Source organism: Cupressus sempervirens, chromosome 7 (assembly GCF_028749045.1).
Source record: "Cupressus sempervirens isolate cs-2001-9-10 chromosome 7, ASM2874904v1, whole genome shotgun sequence".
In the NCBI taxonomy this organism is placed as follows: domain Eukaryota; kingdom Viridiplantae; phylum Streptophyta; class Pinopsida; order Cupressales; family Cupressaceae; genus Cupressus; species Cupressus sempervirens.
Window position 1 is genome coordinate 869,409,525 of NC_143124.1, and position 25,993 is coordinate 869,435,517.

The 25,993-nt window shown below is 35.3% G+C and overlaps 1 protein-coding gene across 2 annotated transcripts; it reads left to right on the top strand.

The window, feature by feature from the left end:
* The first annotated feature begins 1,134 nt into the window (after positions 1–1,134).
* On the top strand, positions 1,135–13,639 carry LOC149550221 (spermidine synthase 2-like). 2 transcript variants are annotated; one of them, XM_089793319.1, is made up of 10 exons: positions 1,219–1,798; positions 4,414–4,458; positions 7,445–7,521; positions 7,667–7,789; positions 11,021–11,125; positions 11,312–11,384; positions 11,560–11,631; positions 11,948–12,143; positions 12,375–12,504; positions 13,107–13,639. In XM_089793319.1, exons 1-10 carry the CDS (start codon positions 1,510–1,512, stop codon positions 13,179–13,181), a joined length of 1,185 nt encoding a protein of 394 aa, XP_089649445.1. In that variant the 5' UTR covers positions 1,219–1,509; the 3' UTR covers positions 13,182–13,639. The 2 variants fall into 2 exon arrangements, with proteins under 2 accessions (XP_089649446.1, XP_089649445.1); XM_089793320.1 differs by lacking the exon at positions 4,414–4,458 and having other exon boundaries at positions 1,135–1,798.
* Positions 13,640–25,993: the final 12,354 nt, after the last annotated feature.

Below are 25,993 nucleotides of genomic sequence, written 5' to 3' on the forward strand. Positions count from 1 at the left end.
ATTTTTTTAAAAAATCATTTTATCTTCCACCTCACACAACATGTCTAATCAATATTATTTCTCAATAGCAATATAATTTCAATATGTTATATCTTTGTATTTGAATTTCTAATTTTTTTAAAACTTTATTTTTTTAATAAAAGTAGTTAAATTATTACTATTATTTTACTTTTGTAAAAATAAATAAAATATTATTATTTTTAAATTATATTTTATAATAGTGCTTGTAATATGTATCATTTATTATTATTAATATTTTATATCTAAACAATTTATCATTTAGTTTAAATATATTTAAAACTTAAATATATATTTTAATATTAAATTAATAATTATATTTTACATTAAAAAAATAGTAAAAAAAATAACTACAAAAAATAAATAATTCAATTCTAAAATATATGTAAATTATTATTAAGTTTTTATAAACTATGTATTAAAATTAAATAGTTATGTTCTATTTCTTATTTATTACATCATATTTATTCATCAACATCAAATTTATATGTATTCTCTAACTGTGTAAAATTAAACAATTAGTTTTACTTATAAAATATTTTTATATTTCAATACATTTCATTTTTTCTATAATTCAAATATTGTTATGAATATCTTTCCTCATTGCACATATTTTAAGTTGTTAATATAGAAGGTGCAAATTTGTCTAAAGCATATGTATTGATCGTAGTATGATATTAGGTACTTAGTGCCATATTGGAGACTTTGGCTTCTTATTCTTGAACTTAAATGCCTAAAGATATAATAATATAACATGAGAACTTAACAACAAAATATGACCCATCCTATCATATCACAAGTGCATTTCTAGACAAAAATACCAACCATCCTATATTATCACAAGTGCATTCCTAAACAAAAATTAATGCATTCACAATGTTAATTTAAAACTATTTAACCTTATTCTCACTCATCTACACCTCTACAACCATTATGCATTAAGGAGGAATTATGAAGCATTGTGTCTTGTCATAAATGTCAATCTCAACGAACATTATAGGTAAAAAAAGTCTATAAAAGGACTGATTAATTTCTTACCATGCGCAAAAGGCCAAAACCGTAATCAAAGAGTACTATTTTTCCTTTTATGGTGAAATCACAAATTATCTAACAAACAGAAAATGTTGACTAAGGAGAGAGCAATCAATTAGGCTTCACCGAGAACCTCCTAACTTCCCCCACCTATGTCACGTGTCACAGGAAGGTGGTTTTCGCTTTTGCAAGCACTTCATCGGTTCGGATGCCATACGTAATTTTATCACATTAGGATGGGGACTCTATGATCATGATGAACATGATGATCATGAATCATGATATTAGTTACTTATATTATTAGTTACTTATATAAACTGGATTGAGGGGTGTTTTCTGGACAAGCCTGGATTTCAGCTGACACAAAGGAAGCCCACGAAAACCATTATAATAAGCAATCTCATAAACTCCTTAGAAAAGTGGCTTAGATTATTTTATTTCTTCTGGTCATTCTGTTTTATGTTGAGCAGGACTCTGCATCATCATCATCTGAGTGTAAAACTTGCCTGCCACTGCAAGTCAGTCAAAAAAAGAAATATTATGAAAAACATGGCAGAGATGAATGTGAATGTGAATGCTGGTGTATCGAAGCGTTTGAGGGCAAAAGGAGAAGAGGAAACGCAAAATGGTGTTTCCGGTGAGGAAGAATTCAGGCCACTTTGCCGTGAAAAGGCAAGAGGAGGAGAGCCTCAGGGAGGATGCATTTCCTCCGTCATTCCTGGATGGTTTAGCAGCGTCAAGTCGCCTGGTTCACTTCTTTTTCTCTCTCTTCTTTTTTCAAAATAAGAAGTTTAGTCATTTTGTTTGTTTCTTTTTTTGTTGGTGCATCTCCATTGTATTTCTATTGCATTAGTAGGGCTTTTTATGGATTTAGGCATCCTTGACATAAGCTTGTGCGGGCATGGTGGATTGTGATTATGTCAGTGGGTTTAAGCGGTTTGGACTGGGTTTTGATTTTCAGAAAATTTGCTGATTTGGTTGATATTGAAATGTGATTCTTAAAGAAGGGGATCGCATATGGATTCTAGGTTATATTGGAATTCCCCTGATTTGAGTAATGCTTGATTTACAGTTGTGTCCCGTGGGGTTGAAGTGGTTTAGACTAGGTTTTGGGTTTTATTGAAATGCGCTTGACTTGGGCATAATTGATTGTGAGCTAAGTCATATGAAATGCGCTAGTTATGAGTATATTATGCTGGATTTTGTTTTTTCATGGAATGCGTTGATTTGTGCAATGGTGGAGCATGAGTTGCATGCAGCTAGTTCGAAGGTGTGTCGAATCCAGTGATATGAACAGGGTTCATCTGGTTTTAACTTGGTTTTTATTATGTCATTGGTTAATGCTGTTATGGGTTATATGGAATAGTTTCAAGGGAATTAGGTTGTTTATTGGTTTTCAAGAAGTGTGGTGAAGTTTTTTGTTCTTCCCAATATTTGGTGAGGAAATGGCCAATCTTTATGTTGTGTGTTCCTAGGTCATGCTCAAATGTAACCTTTAGATACTATAGAACAATTTTGTCTCAATCACGTGGGTTGTTCAAGGAGGTTTTGGTTTTTATATTGGTCGTTGTATCTGAGATTGTTTGATTGTGATGTATGCCCTGATTCTAACCATGTAGGTTTAAGTCCCTGAACTCTCTAAACAAAGCTTTTGACGAAAAACTCCTTGCTAACTGCAGACAAATAGAAAAATTAAAGAAACCACTTTGGCTTAAAAAGAAGATGAATTCAAACCCATAGAATTTCTAGAGAAAACAGATAATCTAAGGTTATAAATAGTTTATTTTGAATAGGAAGCTTTAAGTGAAATATTTTCTAGTTTCAGAGTAAAATACTGTAAACTATCCTTCTCCGTTACTACTTAACCCTTCTCTCTCTGTACCGTCAGCTTTCATGTATTCAGCTTCCTCATTCACTCTTTTTTGAAGGTTTGGAAGAACATGTCCTTCGTCTATTTGCAATCCTATCACTGTTGCTCGCTTTTTGTTAATTGAGAAAGGGGTAACTTTTTACCAAGCATAAAGAATTAGTGCAAATTAAAAAGAATAAGGAGGCCAACAAAGAGGCAGCATCAACCAGGAGAACAACCAACCAAAAGAGCTGAGGATAGGCCTCTGGTTAACCTATCCACTCTCCCTATGTATGGCCAAGAGAAATTCTCACTCACAAAGCTATATGTCTTATCTTTTCTTTGTTAACTACTCAAACTCCTTGAGTGGCTTATGTTATCATTGCACTACCTTGCCTTCATGTGCTTCAGGCAAAGGTGAAATTTTCAGGTCATGGCCTAGAAGCACACTAGTTTTGATTGTGAGACACACCTCTTGCAACATACAAGGGAATATTAATTTTTATTTCCTTTTACGTGCCATGGAGTTTTAACTTACGGCAAATTTTGGGTATAAACTGTATCTTGCCCTTGCAATCAGTTTGGTTTGTTAGGATTGGTTTTGGTTTTCATGGGATGATACAATGTAAATCAGGTTGTAGTGTGATTCTAATGCAACTTTGTTTTGCATCTCTTGCTGTCTCATCTTGATGATGAATCATTAAGTGTGATTGAAAATGTTGATGGTAAAAATCTCAACACAATCCATTTCAGAAACCATTTACCAATAATATGATTGTGAGTTATGTTAAATGGGTTGAAGCGTATAGTAAGGCTGTTTTTTTTTGGGAAACTTATTTGAAATGTATAAAGATTGATGGAATGGATTCTCATAGAGTGTGCCAGTGTGGGTTGTGATTATATGCAATGGGACAAATTTTTTAATTCTGTAAGTAGGGTATACATTTGATTGGAGGGGGCAAACTGTGTTTTGGTTTACATGAAGTTGTCCTATGTAGGCTATAGAGTTGATCATGGTTTACATGCAGTCAGTTTTAAGTTGGCTAAGTTGAGTTTTATTTTTTTGAGTTTTCATCATTTATGCCGTATTGATGCCAAATGGGTTTCATTTCCACACAGGGGATCTACCTAGATTTTTTTATTTTTTTCCATCACAAGTATGTGTTTTTGCTAGATTTTCCTAATTGAAATATCTGTATATGGATTTTGTTGTGCTTATGTCCATATCTAATTTCTTTGATTTATTTATACCATATAACTTTCCTTAGCTAGCGTGCAAAGGAAATGTTATCATTCTGTCTACATAGAAGTTTTATTTGTTCTTTTGCATGTGTATTTTTAATTTTAGGCTTAAAATTTTATAAAGTTAATGCATAAGTAATACTTGTAAAACTCTCTCGATATTACTTCACATATTTTTTGTTTCAGGAAACATTATAACACATTTATAATAGCTTTGATCAGTCCTTGGATGATGTCGCTGACAGAGTTTTTTTGATTGGTGATTCTGATAGAGTTTTCAAAAAACTTGCAGTATTTCAACAATCCCATGTGGCCTGGTATACTTCTTTCTAAGTAATATTCTTCTTAACTTTATGAAATTATGAGCATTGCTGTAATGATATTAAAAAAATCTAATTCCAATGTTTGCATGCTTTAGTTTTTCTTTGAATGCTAAACTACTCTTAAAATTTATTAATTGTGGGATTTGATCTGTGTTTCTCAGTCATTGCCAAATGACCTCCATGAATGGTCATTTTAAATTTACACTAATGACGTCTTCCCTCATATTAGTAATAATTAGAGGCAAGGGAATCCACTACGCCACAAACATATCTACACATTTGTTGGTATGGGGAGGAGTGGTGAATGTAATCTATTTCATTGGGCTCTGAACTGTCGAGTCTCATTCTCTTTTGTTTAGTCTGAATTTCTTTAATTGGTCTGACACCAGTGCGGATTAATCTCAAGTTGCTTATTATAAATTGATGTTCAGCAATGGTGGGTAGAAAGTTTGGCTGATCCCCCATTTATGTCAACTATTAGAATATCCAGTCTTACAAGTTACCATAGATCCTGATTTGTGTCATTTCTTTGGGCTTTGAATTGTCTAACCTCATTCTCTATTGTTCACTCTGAATTTCTTTAATTGGTCTGACACCAGTGTGGATTAATCTCAACTTTCTTATTATAAATAGATGTTCAGCAATGGTGGGTAGAAAGTTTGGATGATCCACTATTTATGTCAACTATTAGAATATCTAGTCTTACCATACATTTTGAGCTTGTGTCATTCACTAAATTTTTGTTCTGTATGGTCACAGGTCTGTACATTTTTGCTGCTCTGACCAATGGAGGAATTGGATATATATGAAATCTTTTTAGACTCAGTACAATTAGTGATCTTGTAGTTTTAGGTTAGACAGTTGTCGCACTTAGTCCTAGATCTTGCTGATAGAAATCTGATAAATGCATGCATGCTAAATGGGATCTTATTTTGACTAGTTACTTTTGCTTCAAATTTTGTTATGATGTTTTGCATAGATGGTTTTAGGTTGGTTTGAGAAGTTGCATATTTTTGCACGAGATACTTACAATCTTTGGCAATTATCTAGGTGAATTAAAGTAAAGTGAAACCCACATGGTTAGATCTTAAATTTATATGATGCAACATAGTTCATGTGCATGCTTCTAGATTTCTATTGATTCAGGAATAAGGTGTAAAATTTTCCTTTGGGTTGGTTAATAGTTTTCTCATTTTTATTTTTACATTACATCTACTCAGTTATTCCCTTTTGGTGATAACCAGGTATGCCACAGCTGAGTAGATTCTAGTTCAAGTTTTAACTGGCTTTCTGCAAAGTTTTTTGATGTAAGATATTTTTCCTGATACAATTCAGTTGCCCTTGATCTTTCCAAATTTTGTCCTTGTCAGGTTTAAAACTCATGTGCTTTAGGCTTAGAGCCTCTGGGTCATGTCCTTTTGTCTTATTGAGACTTATTCTTGTAAATAAAGAATTGCAATACTACAACCAAACATTCCACGTGTCTAGTTAATCAGTATCTTTTTATTACACGATGTTGCTATTCACAGTTTTCCCCATCTATGGTATTGTATTTTTCTCAAGTTACTGATGTTTTAGTTCCCTTATAAACATCACATATTCAGTATTCTGTGTGGATTCAATGAACTGTATCTTTTCTTTTCTCACGGTGCTAATGGTTTTATAACTTTGTTGCATCTAAACATACCATTTCCTGTTTTCATGAACATTATCAGTCCCCAGTGACTTTCTCTCTTAGGCTTAAACATCCTTTTCCCTGTGCTAGCTTAGTGGACTGTACCTTAACCTTTCTTGAGCTGCTAATAGCTTTTTCTTTGTGGTTTCTTCAGACAATGCGAGCACTGGGAAAGTCTTGTCTAGTTATCACTTGCAAATCTGATCCTGTCATTACTTGTTTCCTAGGATCATGATCTTTTGATTAACTACTATTTTTATTTTTTTGGGATTCAGAGCTTGTTGGGAGTCATGAACTTGTATGTAAAACCAAAGACGATTTAAATCTTGGATTTTGCATTAGAAGTGGTGCGTTTGTGTGGAGTACTATTGCATGCATGTGTTCACATCTCTAGGTGGTCTGCATCATAGAATCATTCTAATGTGGACTTATTTAGATCATTCTAGTGTGGACGTATTGACTAGAGTTGTTTGGGAAAGATCTAAATAAATATCATAAAGTAACTGGTGGTGGTTGGGAAAGATACTAGCAAACATCCTAAAATGCATGTAGGTATAATGTTTGGTTATTGTGGTCATTTGAGATGCAAAGAGAGTTATGTCGTAGTGTTATTTTAAGGTATAATATAAGAATGCAAGATTTACATTGACACATTTAGGTGGTACAAGTAAATAGATGGTAGATAATGCATGATTAATTCAACTTCAAAAAGTATGAACAATACAATTCACTTGTTGAGCATATTTGAGGCAGTAGTCACTACTACAAAGATAAGGTACCTCTTATCCATGTGTAGGTGTATGGTACATGGTTGTAAAAACAGTTCTAAATAAGTTTTTTCTCCTAGGAAGGGCTGATGTCATTTGGTTGTAAAAATGGTTCTAAACAAGTTTCACTGCTAGGAAGGGCTGATAAATCAGAATAATGCCCCTACTAGTATTTCAAATAAATTATAAAGATTATTTCCATTGTCATCAATTATAATTCGATTATGTTGTGCATTCTTTTTGTTGCAAATAGCATGTTAGTACATTTGATATATAATTTATATCTGGAGCATGCAATTCAAATTCCGTGGGTTTTACATTAATTTTAAGTTTGTTAGCTCATGCTCTTGCTTTTGTACAAGTGTTGAAGAACTTGCTAGAGATTTTTAGAAGTTTTCAAATGATTTTTGGATTTTTTTGTTAAAAATTCACCAGCAAGCTTTGATATCTTTTCTAGGAGATGTGCATTTTTTGAATATAACCGTATTATTAGCTGGAACCTTGAACTCTTGGCTATGGGAATTTTTTTTCCTTCCAGGGGAGGCACATTCGCTGAAGGTTGAGAAGGTATTATTCAAGGGCAAGTCAGAATATCAAGATGTGATGGTTTTTCAGGTCTGTTATAATTTGAATAATGGGGCTTCATTGATACCATAGTTTATCGTGTCCCCTATTTCAAGCTTAAACTTTAATTTTCTTTCTGGATTGTATAAGGTGCTTCCAGTCCACTTAATATAACTGTTTGATATTCTGCATGCAGTCATCATCATATGGAAAAGTACTTGTGCTTGATGGAGTGGTTCAGTTATCTGAAAAAGATGAATGTGCCTACCAAGAGATGATAGCACATCTTCCCCTCTGTTCTATTCCGTCTCCCAAAAAGGTCATTATATATAATATATATCCTTGGCCATGATTGCTTTTTCTATATTCATTTTAAGATCACAGTTATGTTAGAGGAAGTATGGGAAGTTGAACTTAAATCTACATGCTGTTGTTTTTAACATATTCCCCTTAATTTTATAATATTTATCGAAAGTGTGTTTTACAGCATATTTTCTTTGCTACAACTTTGAAGAATGCTACTCATGAATTCGTAACAGCATTTTTATCACAGTACTAGTGATATCGTTCATCCCAACACTTTTTCACGCTTCTGGAGAACTTAGTTGATACTTATTATACTTAAATTTTGGAAATGTTACAGAAAGCGTTATTTCCAGCATATTTTCTGCAATTTTAACTTCTAAGAATGCTACTCATGAATTCATAATAGTATTTCTAGCACAACACTAATTATACTGTTCATTTCAACACATTTTTCACGCTTTTGGAGAATATCATTGACAAGTGAAACTTGTTCTGTATATCTCAGTATGTTATTTGGACTATTACTGTAGGAGTTGCATCACAGATTTCTAGAATTTGGAAGAAAGAAAGTGTAACATGAAGAAAATTGAATTCCTTTCACTTTGGTTGATTGTTGATAGTCTAGTTTCTAGTAATTTTGTAGTTATAATCTAAGTTACAGTATAGGCCGAATTTCAATCATGAAGTTGAAGTTTCAGCGAATTTTTACTCTTTTTGAACTTCATCTGAATTTTATGATATTAAACATAAGATTGTTATTTATAATAATATTATTTTATTTTAAAATAATATTGATTTATTTAGTCTAATTATTTAGCAATGTCCAACTATTTTGAGAATTTTGTGGATATATTACTTATATTTAAAAATAAATAATTTTTTATTAGTTAAATTTAATGTCGATTTTTATCTGAATTTTTACCCTTGCTGAATTTGATCTGAATTTTATGATCGATGAACTCAAATGGGAATTCAAACCTTGTGACTTAGGTTATAATGGTATTTTGCAGTTGTGAGTAGAGGCTGTCTTTAATCTATTGTGTGAACTCAATGTGACATTTGACTTCTAGATTGATTGCCAGTCTTCTATAGCCTTAGATTGGAGTATGGTATTTCATTCAAATTATTTAACTATCTCAAGAGTATTTTAAAATATTTTGAATAGAGCAAATATAATATGAAGAAAGTAGAGATTCTTTTTCACATGGGATTATTGTTTAGGTTTTAATAAGCTCACATATTTATGACCAGATCCATATTGTGACTTGGGGTGGATCCTTCGGAATGCAACTCTTGGATTAGGAAATTGAAATCTTATCTCTTAGGTTTTGTAGTTTGGGCTTTTACAAATTTGTACTAATTATATTATTATTTTGCAGTGGTGATTAGACTCTAGAGGCTGTATGCAATTTGTGGTGTGCTCTGGATGTGACGTGTGGGTGTTAGATTTATCACCAGCTCTCTTATAACATTAGATTGGAATAAGGTGGAAGAGAATTCATTCAAATTATCTGTAGGACATTTCAAAATATTCAAGTAAATTTTTGTGTGGTCTCTGATTATAGGTGTATTATGTGCAGTATACAGTTTGTTATAAATGTCAAATTATTCTTCCATTCAGGTGGATGGTGTACTTATATGACTTGAGCTATCCTTGAATAGATGTCAGAGCATTTCTAAAAGCTGCATTAACTTAAGAATGTTAGATTTTGAAGTTGTTTTTAGGGTCGATACCCTCCTCCTTTCTGATCTCAATTGCAACATGCCTTGTTCTCTGGGCACTATATACTTTAATAACCCGTCATTTTACATTGGTTTGATTCTCTTGCAGGAAGAGTGACAAAAGATTTTAATCCCATTCATTAATATTAGATTAGTTGTCCTAAAATCACATTTAGTTTTAAAGACTTTCTAAACATTTCAGTAAATGGGCCTTCTGTGCTAACTAATTTCAGTAGTCCGCTTACCAAGAAAGCCTATTAAGGAAAATACACACGCTTACATAAATTGAATCTTTTGGTGTTTCAGGTGGCCTCACATGGAAAATTAAGAAACTTCGGTATATAGATATATATACGAAGGATAACTTCTACTTCTGTCGAACCATATGGTGTACTTATGATTTTTGATCAGAATATGATGCACTTATTATAATCAAATTTATATTCCTTTTTTCCGAAAATGTCTAATATCACGTTTCATCTAAAATTCATAATAATTCATGCTTTCAGATTTGGGTAACTGTTCTTTCTATTTGGGACTGTACGTTTTTAGTTTAAGCCTTAAGGTGGTGAGATTTGGAAGCATGTTTATTGGGCCCTATGCTACTTCGGGTTTATGTGATGGGTACGGGGAAAATGGGTTTCCCTTGGAGCAATGGGGATATATAGGGAAATTATAAATACTCATATGAAAACATGGATAATCCATGCTTATGTACATTATGGAATCTTGACATCTTTTTTATTAAAAAATTTAAGTTGAGAGTTCACATGAGAGTGGAAGTCAAATAAATTGTCAAAATTTAAACTTCAATTTTACAGCACAGCTAGGGAACGGGTTCCCAAGTTTCCGGAATGGGTCAAATTAGCACAATATTCACCCATTAGCCTGTAGTTTTCAATAGTTGGTGCATCATAATTCCTTTCTTTATGAACAGGAAGAGCACTGAACTAGGAAAAATAGTCAAAAAGCAAATTGATTGTGTCCTGAAGTAGTTTTGTGTTATACAATAGGTGGATGCCTCAAATACATCATTAGTTTTTATTTGGTAATTTACTGTTGAAAGAGATTTAGTTGGTACTAGGCCTTTCATAAAAATGCTTGCATAAATAGGGACACAGGTGTGTGTGTGTGTGTGTGTGAGAGAGAGAGAGAGAGAGAGAGAGAGAGAGATTATTCCCACCTTTCTTAATGTTAATTTCCATGTTGCAGGTATTGGTTGTTGGAGATGGTGATGGGGGTGTTCTTTCATAAAAATGCTTGCATAAATAGGGACACAGATGTGTGTGTGTCTGAGAGAGAGAGAGAGAGAGAGATTATTCCCACCTTTCTTAATGTTAATTTCCATGTTGCAGGTATTGGTTGTTGGAGGTGGTGATGGGGTTGTTCTTTCATAAAAATGCTTGCATAAATAGGGACACAGATGTGTGTGTGTGTGTGTGTGAGAGAGAGAGAGAGAGAGAGAGAGAGAGAGAGAGAGAGATTATTCCCATCTTTCTTAATGTTAATTTCCATGTTGCAGGTATTGGTTGTTGGAGGTGGTGATGGGGGTGTTCTGAGAGAGATATCTAGGCACCGCTCAGTTGAACAAATTGATATATGTGAAATTGACAAAATGGTTATAGATGTAAGTGGGTATAACTTTGCTAAGATTCCATCAAATGGTTATATTCCCTCCTCCAAAATACAATGCTTTGTTCAAATTTTATGTTGTTTCTATGCAAGTAGAATTCTTACCCTTTTATCTTTGTCAAAGCTTCTTTATAGTAATTGTTTCCATTTTTTTCATAAACTAAGAATTTTGGGCTTGTAGGTATCCAAACAATTTTTTCCGGAACTTGGTGTGGGTTATGAAGATCCTCGTGTTAGACTTCATATTGGCGATGGTCTGTTATTGTTTGTACTTGCTTTTGAATTCTTGAGTGTTTAGTATATCATCCAACTGATTAGAAAAGATATTTTTTTAGGAAACTTTTGGAAGTGGGTTTCATCACTCTTTTAATAGGAGTAAGTAATTTTATTGTGCCGGACTCGCCACTGACATGATTTCATTTTATACAGGAGCTGCCTTTTTGAGGGAATGTCCAGCTGGAACATATGATGCAATTATCGTGGATTCTTCTGATCCAGTAGGTATGGTCTTTGTTCTGGAAAGAAATCTCTCCACCTCAAGAGATCAAATGCTCTGCATAATCAATATAAGCCAGTTTATTAAGTGAAACGGTTTCATGCAATGCTTAATGGATTCCAATTACTATCTACCAGTGATGAGGTGTATTATCTAGAGTTTTAAGGTGTAAAGTGCTCATAACAGGCTACTATAAGAGTAGGAGCATGCATTACTGAGAGAGCTTATTATTTATGAACTGCTATTTTCCATTTTAAATTGTAACATGCACATTTTATGGTCACGTAATATTTCAATAACTTTATTATATGCTTTAATCAGGTCCTGCCCAGGAACTGTTTGAAAGGCCTTTTTATGAAACAGTGGCCAGAGCACTGAAGCCTGGGGGTGTGGTTATCACTCAAGCAGAAAGTTTGTGGTTGCATGTCCATGTTATACAAGATATTTTCTCAGCATGCAGGCAGGCTTTTAAAGGCTCTGTCAGCTATGCTTGGACTTCTGTCCCAACATATCCAAGGCAAGTATTCTGTTTCTAGAAAGTATTCTCTATCATTGCCTGTCTTGCAGGGGCTTTCGTTGGTTGGAATTTATTTCATAAACAAGATATTGAATTTTGAGTGTAATTTAGGTGGGAAGAACAAGCAATCAATTCTGTTCTAGGACTTAAGATTGGCTTGTTTAAATTCCGCTAGTACTATGTTCTATAAATAGATAACATCTCTATAAGTTTCTAAATTTTTTTATGCAGTGGGACAATTGGCTTTATGATTTGCTCGACTGAAGGACCACCTGTAAATTTCAAGATTCCTATTAATCCTATTGAAAAACAGAATGCTGCAACTAATTTGAGAGGCCCTTTAAAGTTCTACAACTCAGAGGTCATATTCCCATCTTTCTTTGTTTTATCAATATGGCTTGTAGTAAGATATATTCTATATGGGTTTTCAATATGGTTCTTACTAAGATTAGTTCTTTCTGGATGTACTTTTCACTTTAGCATACAGACACCCTTATGTGATTTGAATTGCTTTTACTTGTCCATTGAGGAGTGATACTTGTTGGTTGTTTCCCTTGTGTGATTTGAATCGCTTTTACTCCATTGAGGAGTGATATTTGTAGGTTGTTTTTCAATATAAAACAGATGGTTGGACACTGCTGGCCATTGCATTTATGCAGCAATACTCTTTAGAAGATTTAGGATAATGCAGGATCTTTCTCTGGTCTAGAATACTGCTGACTCAAATTTGTTAGTTTCAAAGTTTTCCTAGAAAATCAGAATTTGAAAAATTGTACTAATTGCCTACTGGTACTCTTGTTTTGGTTGGAAAACTTGTCTTGATACTAAATCACTGCAATACCTATTAGGAGCTTAATTGTTTAATATTATTATTTCCAAGTTACAAGAATGTTGAAAAGAGTTGCTACAAAGTAAATGCTTCACTTTGGAGTTAAGTGGTGACTTGCTATTTTTTTATTGCAGATGCATGCAGCTGCATTTGCTTTGCCAACGTTTCTTAGGAAGGCATTGGGTCCCCTGCTTGCACCATCTTTATGATAGCGGCCTTGGAGCGAATAGGTTTACAATTTGTAACAGATATGGGTGTTTGTATTCTTTCCTCATTTTCACATCTCCTTTCAGATATTATACATTATAAGCTATCTAATTAATATGGTCCAATTACTGTATTCCAGCTTCATGAATGGTTTTGTCTTCACAATTCATGAAGACAGATATATACAGGAAAGCCATCATCAGGTGGATGTTCCCATACGATGATTTTAACATAGTTACTGAAGACACTATCTGTATAGATTATGGAAGAAAACCATCAATAGATGGAAAGTTCCATTGAGATGTTGTGATTGTGACCGTGGTCATCGAACTTATAAGTATAATTTAGCTTTTGCTAAAAATAGTTGAATTTGTATCTTGAAAACTGGCTGCATAGCTACTACTAATACTCTGATGCCTGGAATTTTCAAGATTAATATAAAATCCTTGTTCAAGCGTAATGCCAATTGCTTCAAATTATCCTTTGTTATATCATATTACTCAAATAAATATTTAATATAATAATTAACTTTTTTCACAATTAATATTCAATTCTCTCTCAACAATAGTAATATATTCCTTGTTTCTTATGGTACATTTTTTAGTTAATTAATCTTGTACTAATTTTATTATTGAACATCTTTATGTTATTTTTTGAAGTTTCAAATTCTTATAACTTTCTTCATATGATAATTCTAACCTATTCATGTTTTGTTATATCTTGGCTTGCTCATCTAGGTAAATAAGGAAACGTATTGATTCTAAATTTTAACCAATTATTCTACATTGTATAGAACAGTTTCTTTGTTCTATACCTCTGCCATTTCCATCCCTTGATTTAATCACCTAATGTTTCTTTCTAATTGGATAGATAAAGGAAAACTCATCCTTGTTTTCTTATCAATATTAACATGCAACTGGTCGCCAGACTCCAACCAATCAGCTTTCTGAAGCTATAGTGGCCATCACATCTTGTGTTTCTTATCACTCCTTGGGATCTGTTGAAAGAGTGTCTCTGCAAAATATTATATATTATCCTTTGACAAATGTCTCCAATAAGTGAGCCGAGCTGAGGTGCGTAATTCTACCTGAGCCGAGCTGAGGTGCGTAATTCTACCTGAGCCGAGCCGATGTCTTGAGTCGTAACTTGACATCAACCTAGCCACAAGCCCTTAATTCCCACATGCAAGTGTCTGACAAAGGGAGTGTGTTAGGTGCAACTGTGAGTGTGTACTAGGTGCATGTGTTCTCATGAAAATTTTGTATGTTGACTCAATATCACAGGTTGTCATTTGATGACCTTTTCTGCAGTCCTAGAAGAGTCTAAAATCTCATGATCGCTTATGAGTGGCGACATGTGTACTGATTAATCCGAGAATTAGAAGACTGGAGAAGTGGTATTCACAGAAATTCAAATGCACTCATTCTAGGAACCAGATCATTTTGTACATGAATTCATCTCTTGACGTGAGCTGCAACTATCAGAGCCTGCTCGTCATGCCCTTGCTGCCTTTAACATATGGCTGCCATAACACAAGTTGGGGGAGAAGGCAACGTTTGGTTCTTTGCATATGAACCATTTGACGAAATGTCTGATTGGTGAATTGTGCTTGTGTTCACTATTGTGCGAAGGCATTTGGTGGCATTGTAACGGGTGTTTGACAAAATGCCTGGTCTATGGTAAAGATGTGAATTTCCAAGGGCACTTTCTTTTTGTGGGCGTACCTTCCTTTGAGCTATGGCACTCTTATCTGACCCAATTACACTCCAGCAATTCATTGATCGCTTGACTACAACGGAGTCCACTAATGTTGTCTTGCAAAATGTTGTTGCTTAGTCAACTTCACTCTATATTAAACTTGTAGAACAGTTGGCTTTGTTGGAATACGAGAACCACTCTTTACGAGATATTGTGCAATCTCTAGTCGCTGAAAATAGAGATCTCAAAGCTAATCTAGACTCTACTACCATGCATCTCAGGGAGTTAGACACTATCAAAGAGAAACAATTGGAGATCGTGCATAAGCATTCTTCACTGTTAATGAAGACTGAATTGAAGGTGAAGTCTTGGGCTTTTTTATGTAGCTCTGTAGTTGAGGCTTCCCTTTTAGGTGTTGAGAAGTTAGTACAAGGGAAGATGGATGATGAGCGAGTTAGGCGGACTTGTGAACTAAACCTATGAGTCTGTGGTCTCCCCTCCATTGATGAACCCTCGACTGATGGATACTCTTTCCTCAAGGATCAGCTATGCATTTCGGACATCACTCTTGACAGGTGTTGGTCAGGCCGAGATGGCACTCTTTTCATCTAGTTCCTCTCCCTCTCTAATAGGTTGCAAGCTCTTAGGGCAAAGAGAAAGTTATTCTCTCTTTCCCCTAAGATCTACGTAGATGGCGACCTCACCTTATCATAGGTAGCAAAACTCAAGCAAGCTCATGCCCTCGTTGTGGTAGCCAGACAAGAGGGTAAATATGCAATCATCAGAAATTTTAAAGCAGTAATCGATGACACCTTTCTTACAGGCTGGGTTTTGAGGACGGCCTCTAAGGCCAAATGACGAGCTTAGCAGTAGTTGAGCACAAACTCTTTGTGCCTCAACTGCTGGAATGGTCATGGTATCTTCTGGTCTATGCTTGGCTTACTTAATGATGCTATTGGTTCTGCTGACCACCTTTTTACTATAGAGACACATGAGAGTCCCAAGTGTCCTCTTCCCGGTATTTATAGCTATCAATGGCTCTCCTCTTAGAGACGAGTCCAGTACTCTGGTGGGGTCAGAGGTTCTAGTGGGGTCGCTTGTCTTATTCGGGACCACCTTTTCAGTACTATTTCCTTGGTTCACCTTGACAACTATGCCAAGTTCATGTGGATTTGCATTGATTGGAGGACCTTGCTCTATAGAGATATCTATATCACTGTTTGCTAGTTCTCGCCAACATCTTCATACTATGCAGTTCACAACACTGAGGGTGGGGACCCTTATGAGGGGCTTCTTGAGCACATTACTAGATTTTTTGCCATGGGGGACATCATCATTTTGGGAGATTTAACAGGTAGACTAGAGACCTACAACCTCCCCTCCATGATCGTAGGGTTGATCCCATGTGTACGATAGCTTCTGTTCTTGGTTTTGTGGGTTTGGATCAGCGTTTCGAGGATCATCAAGGGCCCTTCACTAGGTATGGTTGAAATTTACTTCAGCTTTGTGAATCATTTGACTTAGTGATTTTGAATGGGCTCTCTTGCTTTCCTGGCTTCGAACTCTTCACTTGTTGGCCACATGGTGGTGGTGCTAGTGTTGTGGACTATGTTCTCTCTATGACCTCCTTCATCCCTCTCATTTGCTGCTTTACCATCTCTCGCTTCCTCTAGTTGACCATGCCCTCATTAGCATCACCCTTCAAGGACCCCTGACACCTCCTCTCCCTTGCTTATCCGCTTCATCTTGCCCCTCATCTTCTAGCGACCTCACCCCTCTCCCCTCCCCCTCATGCTCACACTTTTTTTCGCTTCACCGATGGCGAAACGAAGCTCTTCATCCATCACCTCAGACGACTTCTCCCCCATGACCCCTTCTCCGACTCTGGGGACATCACCTCCATGTTCCACTCACTTGCGTCTGCCTTGTGGGAGTCTGCCCTTCTCTCCATTCCCCACTAGACCTCCTCGCTCACTCCTTACCCCACTTGCAGTTCTTGCCCCATGAACTAGTGGTTCGATGAGGACTGCAAATCCTTTCACCGCATGCTTTGCTCTGCTCCACCCACGTCTTCCTCCTTTTCCTCTCAGTTGAGGCTCGACTACTGCCGCTTTCTTTCCCATAAGAAATGGAAGTTCACTTTGCTACAGTGTAGATCTCTTTGTGCCATGTTCTTCCAGTCTCCAAAGCTCTTTTGGTGCCTCCCCCTCCACTTTGGACCTTCACTCCCTTGCCTCCCTTGCCTCCACCCTCTATGATATTCTTGGACAACCCCCTCTCCATCTCATCCTCCCCCCAACACGTTGTCACCTCTTCTCCTTTTCCCACATTTGTGAGGCAATTAGAGTTATGAACAATAGCAGGACTCTAGATGAGGAAGGATTCCAAGCTGAATTCTTCAAGTTGGGTATTTCTATCCTGGGTCCCTTACAGTGCTCTTTAATTGAGTGGTTTGTGTCAACTTTCTTGACTCTTGGTCATGACATATTATCTATCTAATGCATAAATCTGGGCCAGCCTCCGACCTTGGGAACTACAAGACCATCATGTTTGGGCATACCTTCGCCAAACTCTATGTGACTGTGTTGAATGGTATCCTATCTAGAGAGCTCGATCAACGACATTGCTGGGCTAGAGGTCGGGCTGGGTTTCATATAGATTTTTAGACCACTGATCACATTTTGACCTTACGGGCCATCATCGAGGAGGCTTGCCATTGCTCGACGAAAGTTTACTATTGTTTTCAAAGCCTTCGACTTTGTTCCTCGGGTGGCTCTCTTTCAGCATCTTAGGGGACATCGGGATCTTAGAGATTCTCCTTACAACTATTATGAGGTTATACGAGTGTGTTGTGGGAAAACTCATGACTCCACAAGGCTTCTCTGACCCTATCCAGAGCACTATCAGGGTGAAACAGGGCTGCCCTCTCTCCCCCACTCTCTTTGACATCTACATCAACGAGCTTGAGGCATTTCTCCATGATTGCTTGCTCCTAGGCGATGGTTGTTACTTACATTAGGTGTTGATCTCTATTCTCCAATTTGTCGATGATGTGATTCTCCTAGCATCTTCCCCTGATGGTCTTCAGTGGCTCCTTAATGGCTTGGCCTCTTTCTACGACTCACGTGAGCTAGTTGTAAATATGGGCAAGACTCAGATTATGGTCTTCAATTGTTTGAGGACATCACACCTCCATTTTTACTTCCAGGGTGCCAAGATCAAGATTGCATCTTCATATACTTACTTGGGGGTTAAGTTTAATGGACCTTGGTTTAGCCTAAGACCAGCCATGCAGCTCAGAGTCAACAAGGGGCTCAGCTCCCTCGCTATTCTTGAGCGATAGTGCTTTTGACACCACTTCTAGGACACCATGACTAAGATGTCCCTTCTTAACTCCTTGTCAAGTTGACTGCCCTCTACGACTCTACTATTTGGGCACCCTCCCTCTTAGAGTCTAATTGGGCCTCTTTTGAGAGAGTCCAAACTCTTTTCCTTTGACACATTATCAGATGTCACCGGTCCACACTACACAACATCGTTCTGGCAGAGTTTGGTGCTCACCCTTTCAGATTGGGGACCATCTTTGATTTAGTTTGGCTTTTTCACCGTCTCTAGAGCTTCACTAATTCCTCTGATGGTTGTCATAGATATTCCTACCTTGTTTACTATTCCTCTATGGAGGTTGCAGGTTTGGACTCTGGCCACATGTCTTTTTGCCGGTACACCCAAGTCTTTGCCCTCTTGGGCTCGATTGGTATTAGTTTGGATTGTCTTCCCCCTTTTCAGTTTTCTCTGGACGCTCTAGCCCATCTTCTTCCACCTCAGCAAGAGTTGAATGAGCATGTTAGACTTGACATCTACAAATAGTGTGTTATCACGACTTGGAGGAATCCCCCTGCCTGCATATGGTCTTTTATGCTGAGCACTTCCTTGATATCCAAGATGGGATCATCTTATGCCCTTGGTACTTCACTCACCGTTGGACTCACGCTCTTCACATCTCCTTGGGATCTTTTAGAGTGGGATCTCACTAGCTACGTATTTAAACTGATCACCAGATCGGTAGGGAGGATAAGATCTATTGGCTTTGTCACCTCGGGGAGTTTGAGACTAAGTCTCACTTTATTTTTTGTTGTCCCATTTACTATGAGATCCAAGGGAGATTCTACTATTTGTTTAGAGACTGTCGATCTCTTCCCTCATTCTTCAGATATATTGACCAACACTATCTTGCACTCTACCTTCAGGAGACCATGCGGCTTTGCAAGCATACTATACAACTCCAACTTTGCTCAACATCAACCCCTATGCAACTCACCACCTCTTTCTTCAGTCCTACAGTTCCTGCCCGAGGATTGAAGCAGCCTCCCTGTACTATCTCGATTCGCACTAGATCTATGAGACCCTGTGGAGATCACACTTGGAAGCGACCTTCCAGAGTACTTGATTGCTCTAATGCCCACCTTTCCATTATTTACTACTCACCTACGAGGAGTTCTTAGTTGTTATTTCTTTTCTTGGTTCTTTTGTTGTTTTGCTTTCACATTCTTTTTGCAGACACCATTTGGTGCTCCCCCCTACTGGTGTTTTCCCTTTGTATTGTTTCCAGTCCCTTAGACCCTCGCTGGTCTCCTATTGAACATTAATAAAATTATCTTATCTTATCTTTATCTTATCTCAATCATTTTGCTATCTTATATGAGAACATTTAGTCTTAGGTGTAAGGAGTGCATAAGTATGGTGTATATAGGAGATATATATAGGAGCTAGAGGCTAAGACTTTTTAATGCAAACCTCTCAAAGTAGTCTATGATATTTAAGTATTTGCAAACTATTATCCTAATTATATATAATTCTATTATGCAAGTTTAACAAACGATATTAGGGCACGATCTTGGCTTTGGATAGGCAAGTCGTTTTTTTCAATTATGGAAGTCTTTTTGTGAAGTGTATATCTATCATATTTTGGTGACATTTATTATTTATTATTTATTTTGAAGGGACTAATTTTTCAAATGAAACTGAAGCCAAATTATGTTGTTTGTATAACTTGGGAAGAATTATCTCATAGTTTTGGGTGATTTTTGTATTATTATTAAAAGATTCTTTAATTAAGGGGGGAATTCATTCAAAAGCATTTGAGCCAAAGAACAATTAGGGCTTCGTCCAATTTTGTTGGGAAACATGTCTCTCAGATTTGGACATTTTTTTCTTAATTTTAAAGGATTTTGTAGAAATTCAATTATGCATATGTAAATTGTGAGGAATTATAACAAAAGTAAGTGATTTATTGTGGAATTAGGGTTTTAAAAAAATTCTCTCTTGAGTAATTATAACAAAAGTAAGTGATATATTGTGGAATTAGGGTTTTCAACAAATTATCACTTAAGGAATTTCTTGGATTTTTTTGTGGAATTTCTTGGAATTTCATAGCTTGCAAAATTGTGGAGCATTTGGATTTTATTTGCATGATTTATTAAAATATTATATTTCTATAACTTATCTAATGTAAAATGTAGCAAAAAGGAGAAAACCAATAGAATAAGATTAAGAACACAAAGCATAGCAAGAACTATTAATGTTTTGATTAGAAATGAAGATGAGTAACAAAACATCATAAAAGAAATGACAAGACAAGTTTACTGCCCAACTACACTAAGGAAATTTTTTTAATTGAAATGATAAAAGTAGACTAGATATAAAGTTTGAATCTTTAACTTAAAAGAATTAATAATTCTTCTTTTCTCAACTGCAAACAATACTCCATCTTTCTTATTATAACTCTCCAGATGATGATGGTGATGATTGTTCACATATTAACCGCCACACAAGAAAACAACTCTTAAATTATTTTCATTTTATGACTTCAACAACCATAAATGCAAGACATCAACTACACATAACACCTAAAATCTGTAAGGCTATGCCAATCAAGGAGAAGACTTTAATAATGGATGTCATTGGAAGTCATTTCATTTTCAAACACAATAATATGAAAGAGCACAATAATTGGGATACCTCCTACAACTACAAACATCACCACTCCCACTTAACAAAGGAGATATGTATTCAAGTGCTCATGCCATGGAATTTCTCAACGTAACTCTCACAATGACTACAACAATAAATTTGTGAGGAAACAATAAATTTATCATGGAGTCTCTTAATGTGATAGCATCATGGAGTCACTCAACATGACATCCAACATGATTACTCTGATGTATGAACACACAAACTCTCATCAGGGATTTATTCAACATGATGCCATTGCATCGTCTCTCAACATGATGTCCACTATGGCTACTCCCATGAGTGGAAACAACAAGAACTTTTACCTCAAATTTCTTTGTCTCAAAGAAAAATGAATTACAAGGGGTTTCACCTCAAATTTTTCTCCCTCAGAAAAAATGCATCTTAAAGGCTTTCACCTCAAATTTCCCCCTTAAAGAAAAATGCATTAAGCTCATAATAAGAACAACTGAATGCTAAGACTCCTTAGTAGAGACACCCTCTTAGTGAGGTGAACATTCTCACAATTTTTTTTATCACAATAAATTACCAATGGCTTCAATGTTTTCCCAAACAATGAGTTTTTGAGGCTGTACTGCTTCTCAAGCTTATTGATCTTTTGCAAAAGGAGTTGGCACTCTCCCTCTGCCATATAAGCTGTGTTTGAATCTTATTGAGCCATAAAGAAGTCCTCCCTCTTTAGGTCATTAAGCTTTCCCTTTATATAACAAATATACTCTAGCCTTGACCTCATCTCCAACACATTAACCCTTTGATAGGTCATCTGGAATTTAACTCCCTCTAACTATCATTTATTCCTCTTTGAATAAACTGAATGCAAAGATAATCTATTTAGGTTCTCCCTCTTCAATGAAGTAATATATGTTAACAATTATGTCCCATAGTTGTCCTCATGTTTGTTCATTTTTACAACTCAACTTTCTTAAAAAAAATAGAAAGCTCTTCTTTCCTTAAATTCTTTATGTAATCTCTCATCATTGTTTTCCTTCTTCATACATCCTAGAAGAATTTTAGAGAGATTAGTACTCAACTTGTCCTAAAGAAGAATTTGAAAACTAATGCTAGAAATATACATAATTCCCTCTTCCTTATTGCATGAATTAACTACATAAAATTCATAATCAATATTCAAAAATGAAATACAAATTAAACTTGTCTTTAATTATCTAGAGATCAATAATACTTCACCTCTGTTATCTTCTTTTGAAATCAAGTATCTCAACTTCATCCCAACAAAAAACACTCAAAACCTAAAACAAAGAATCACCCATGAGTACTTCAAGTATTTGTTTAAACTGTTCAAGTATCATTGTCTAGATTATTTGTCACCAACTTGAAATAGTTGTGTTACTTTACAATGGAAGGAAGAGAATGTAAAAGAAAAAATAAGCCTTCAAAGTTAAGTTGGATGCTTTGATTAAAGATGCAGGCAAGAGATATGGCTCTCTCTCTCTCTCTCTCTCTCTCTCACACACACACACACACACACACACACACACACACACACACACACACACACACACACACACACACACACACACACACACACACACACACACACACACACATCCAATCCATTCTGAAAGATGTTCAATGTTAATGGATTGGAAGGTGAAGATAATATTTAAAGATGTTAGAATGCTTTTGGCTAGTCTAGATAGTTTTCCTTAAAACATACCTTAAGGGGAGGGAGTGTGGTTTTAGACTCAACGGCTTCCCTGGGCCTATTATAAGATGACTAACAATATTGGAGAATTGAAGACCCCTTGCCAGAGCTTACAAAGGTCCTCTTAAGGTGGGAAAAAACACTAAATTGTGTACAAATCAATTATAAGCTTCTTATTAGTATTAAAATAGGTGGGTTAAAATCCATTATGGAGCCTTCAAAAGATATTTAAAACTGAAATTGGAGTTGGAGTCGGTACTCTATAGACATGTGATTGGGGGTTGAATACATGGATACTACTTCTCTCCATGTCATCCCCTTCATTTCCAAGAGGACATGAGGTGGCCGAGGCAAACTTTAAATTTATGATGAAGTACACACTTAGGACTGTGATAACAATGATTTAATTAATACACGAGATTTTATTGGATTTGGGAACTGGTCTGAAGGCATTTTTAATTGTGCTACCTATCCTCTAGACAAAATGTACCAAATTTCCAAATCTCTAAAAATACAGTGTTTGTTTTGTCAATTTTGTTGTTTTTTATTATAAAACATATAGATCATGAAGAATAAATGCTGAAAATTTTAGGAAAATTCATTGTATTTTTGATTTTTTGAATTTTGGTCAAAGATGCATTTTGTCTCAAGGTGTCCATTTTTAACCACCTTTCTATACATATGACAAACTACTCACATGAGCCAAATGCCTTTTCAAAAAAGAAAGATGATGGTGACATCACTTATAATACAAATGCTAATTATTATGTTATAAAGTGCCAATGTATCAAGATGTTTCCTTTGTGGGTTTTATTCTACATTGTGATCCTAATTCTGAAAACTTCAAAATCATTTATGCTACCACTATAATCTTGGCTTCAAGCACTATGGGCAGAGGTCGAGTTCAATTTGAAGGTAAAAAGAACAATGACTATAGTAGTATCCATGCATTGTGGTTTCATAAGAGCCTAACTTGGTAGTTTATTTCTTCTTTGGATGAATGAAGGGTCATTGTGGATGATGTCACCTTTGAGGTAGTGAAGAAATAATTTCTCAAGCAAATGGGTTTTCTACAAAAAGGGAGAAAGTGGAAGAAAACAAGTAGGACCCTACATTTCATGACTCTATATCAATTATTTCATGAAAATGAGAACTTGTCAAAGCATAGAGGTGAACTTGACCATAAAAAAAATCAGCTATCATGGGAACATGTGTCATAATCATGAAATATTTTACTTTCAAATATTTTCTTTAGGGTTTACTACTACTATCATCTCTTCTTTTTCCAACCACCTTAGAAATTGTAACCTTTATTTTCATCCTCTTCTTTCTACGACATCCCATGAATAGTAATGTTAATGAAATTGATGAAATGATGAAACAAGGGAAAATATATACACTCTTGAACCAAGGATTAATTTATAGGCTATATAAATTCCATCTAGTTCAATGCCCTCCACATGCTATATCTATTCATCTGACCCTACCCATCTTGATACCTGATGAAAAGCTCAACCTTAAAATCCCTGGCCTTAAATCACTCTTGGATTCGCTAAAAAGTCCCCCTACAATAAAATGTGTCAAGATGCTTATGAAAAAGAAAAGACGAAACCCCAACATTGATGTCAAACCTTCTCAGAAAGCTAAGTTTAATATTTACCATATTAATGATGGCATGGAAATCATTGAGGAAATGAACACCTCATATTGTTCCATTAGACTTGTGACTAAAATAATTGGGAAAGATGAAACCCTCAAGGAGGACTTTGTCTCAAATGAATTGGAGGAAACCAAGAGGAAGAATGAGGAGAAAACACTAGACAAGGAGGACATTTATGCTAATACCAGTAGCTAGTCCCATGTCTGTGAAAGCTTGAAAAATGACACTTCTTAATCAGTCCCTAAGAGAAAAAATATGCCCCCCCCCCCTCGTAACCATATTCTTATCGATTTTTCTATAGGAGCATCATTTAGAGGAGTGTGGTTTTATCTTCTAGGAATTATAAGATTCATAACTTTGCATGAATGAATTGCACTAAGGAAATGATAACTGATGTTCTAAATGAAAACATACAAATAGACATATAAGCCAACCTCCTACCAAGGGGTGGGATCACATTCATAGAAGGTAATATTAAGAAGTATCCATTACTAGAATAAGTAGCATGATAATTCAAAACCATGAATGCACTCATAAGGAATTATGAAAGAGAAAGTTTGAGGCAACATCAATATCTATTAATTGAGTAAATTAATGGTTAATGAGTCACCTCCATGTTATGATATCAAAATCCCATTATCAAGAAGCTCTTACAAGATCTCACCATAGGTAAAAAAAAAGAAACATTGCATTAAACCAACAATCAATGCACAAGAGAAGCATATGAGAAACAATGAGATAATATGAGGATAAGTGTCAAAAGGGGGTATAGGATTACTTTTTTTTTTTTCCCCTTAAAATTGCCAAATTATGAAATTTTACAAGAAATTGAAGATAATTAGAGTCAAAATTTCTAGATGCCACAAGACCAAGTCCTTCATATTTAGTTTCTAAACTACTATTATTTCTTGAAAATGGTAGAGTGTAGGGCCCTAAAAAAAGGGGAGAACAAAAAGTGGTCCTATTTTTTGTTGAAAAACATAACATAGTGTTTGGTGCACTCCCCTTAAAATGTTAACATTTTTCTTGAAATTTTTTAATCATTCTAATGAGGAGTTAGCTAACTCTACTTAGGTTATCCTAGATTTTAATGTTAATTTTTAAATGTATATTTGATTTTATATAAATTTTGGAAGTGGACAAATACTTAAAATGTGAAAATTTTGTGTCCCCTAGAATCATTGAAAACTAATTGAAAATCTGAACTTACTTTTTTTTTTAAAGTGTGTAGAATGGAGTCCAGTTTCTAAAAATCTAACTTGTTGCAAAATTTGATGAATGAGCAAAAAATTGAGCCCAAAATACTAGATGATGTTTTTAACAAAAATTAGACATACATTCAAAAGAAATTAGAGATTAAAGGCTTAACATAATCAAACTTCAAAATAAATTATATGGCCAAATAACTAAGAGAAAGATATATATTTCATATCTGATTTTATTGTTGTTGAGCCACGAGTAAACCTGATGGAGAGAACACAAAAAAATGTGATTTTTTTGTACCTATAGTGGAAAACACGTCACATACATGCTTGAATCCTCCAATCCTTTGGGTTGGTCTAAGGAAAATTGAAGCCTTAGGCTTGTTGGATTCTAATGCATTTAAAAGTGTATCCTTATAATATTATTCGTGCACTATAGGGTGTATGGGCTATTTGAATGCAAATTTTGTTTTGAGGTTGCATTTAGTGCATCCTTAATAAACAATGCATTATATAGTGCATATACACTGTATTGTATATGCACTATATAATGCTTTT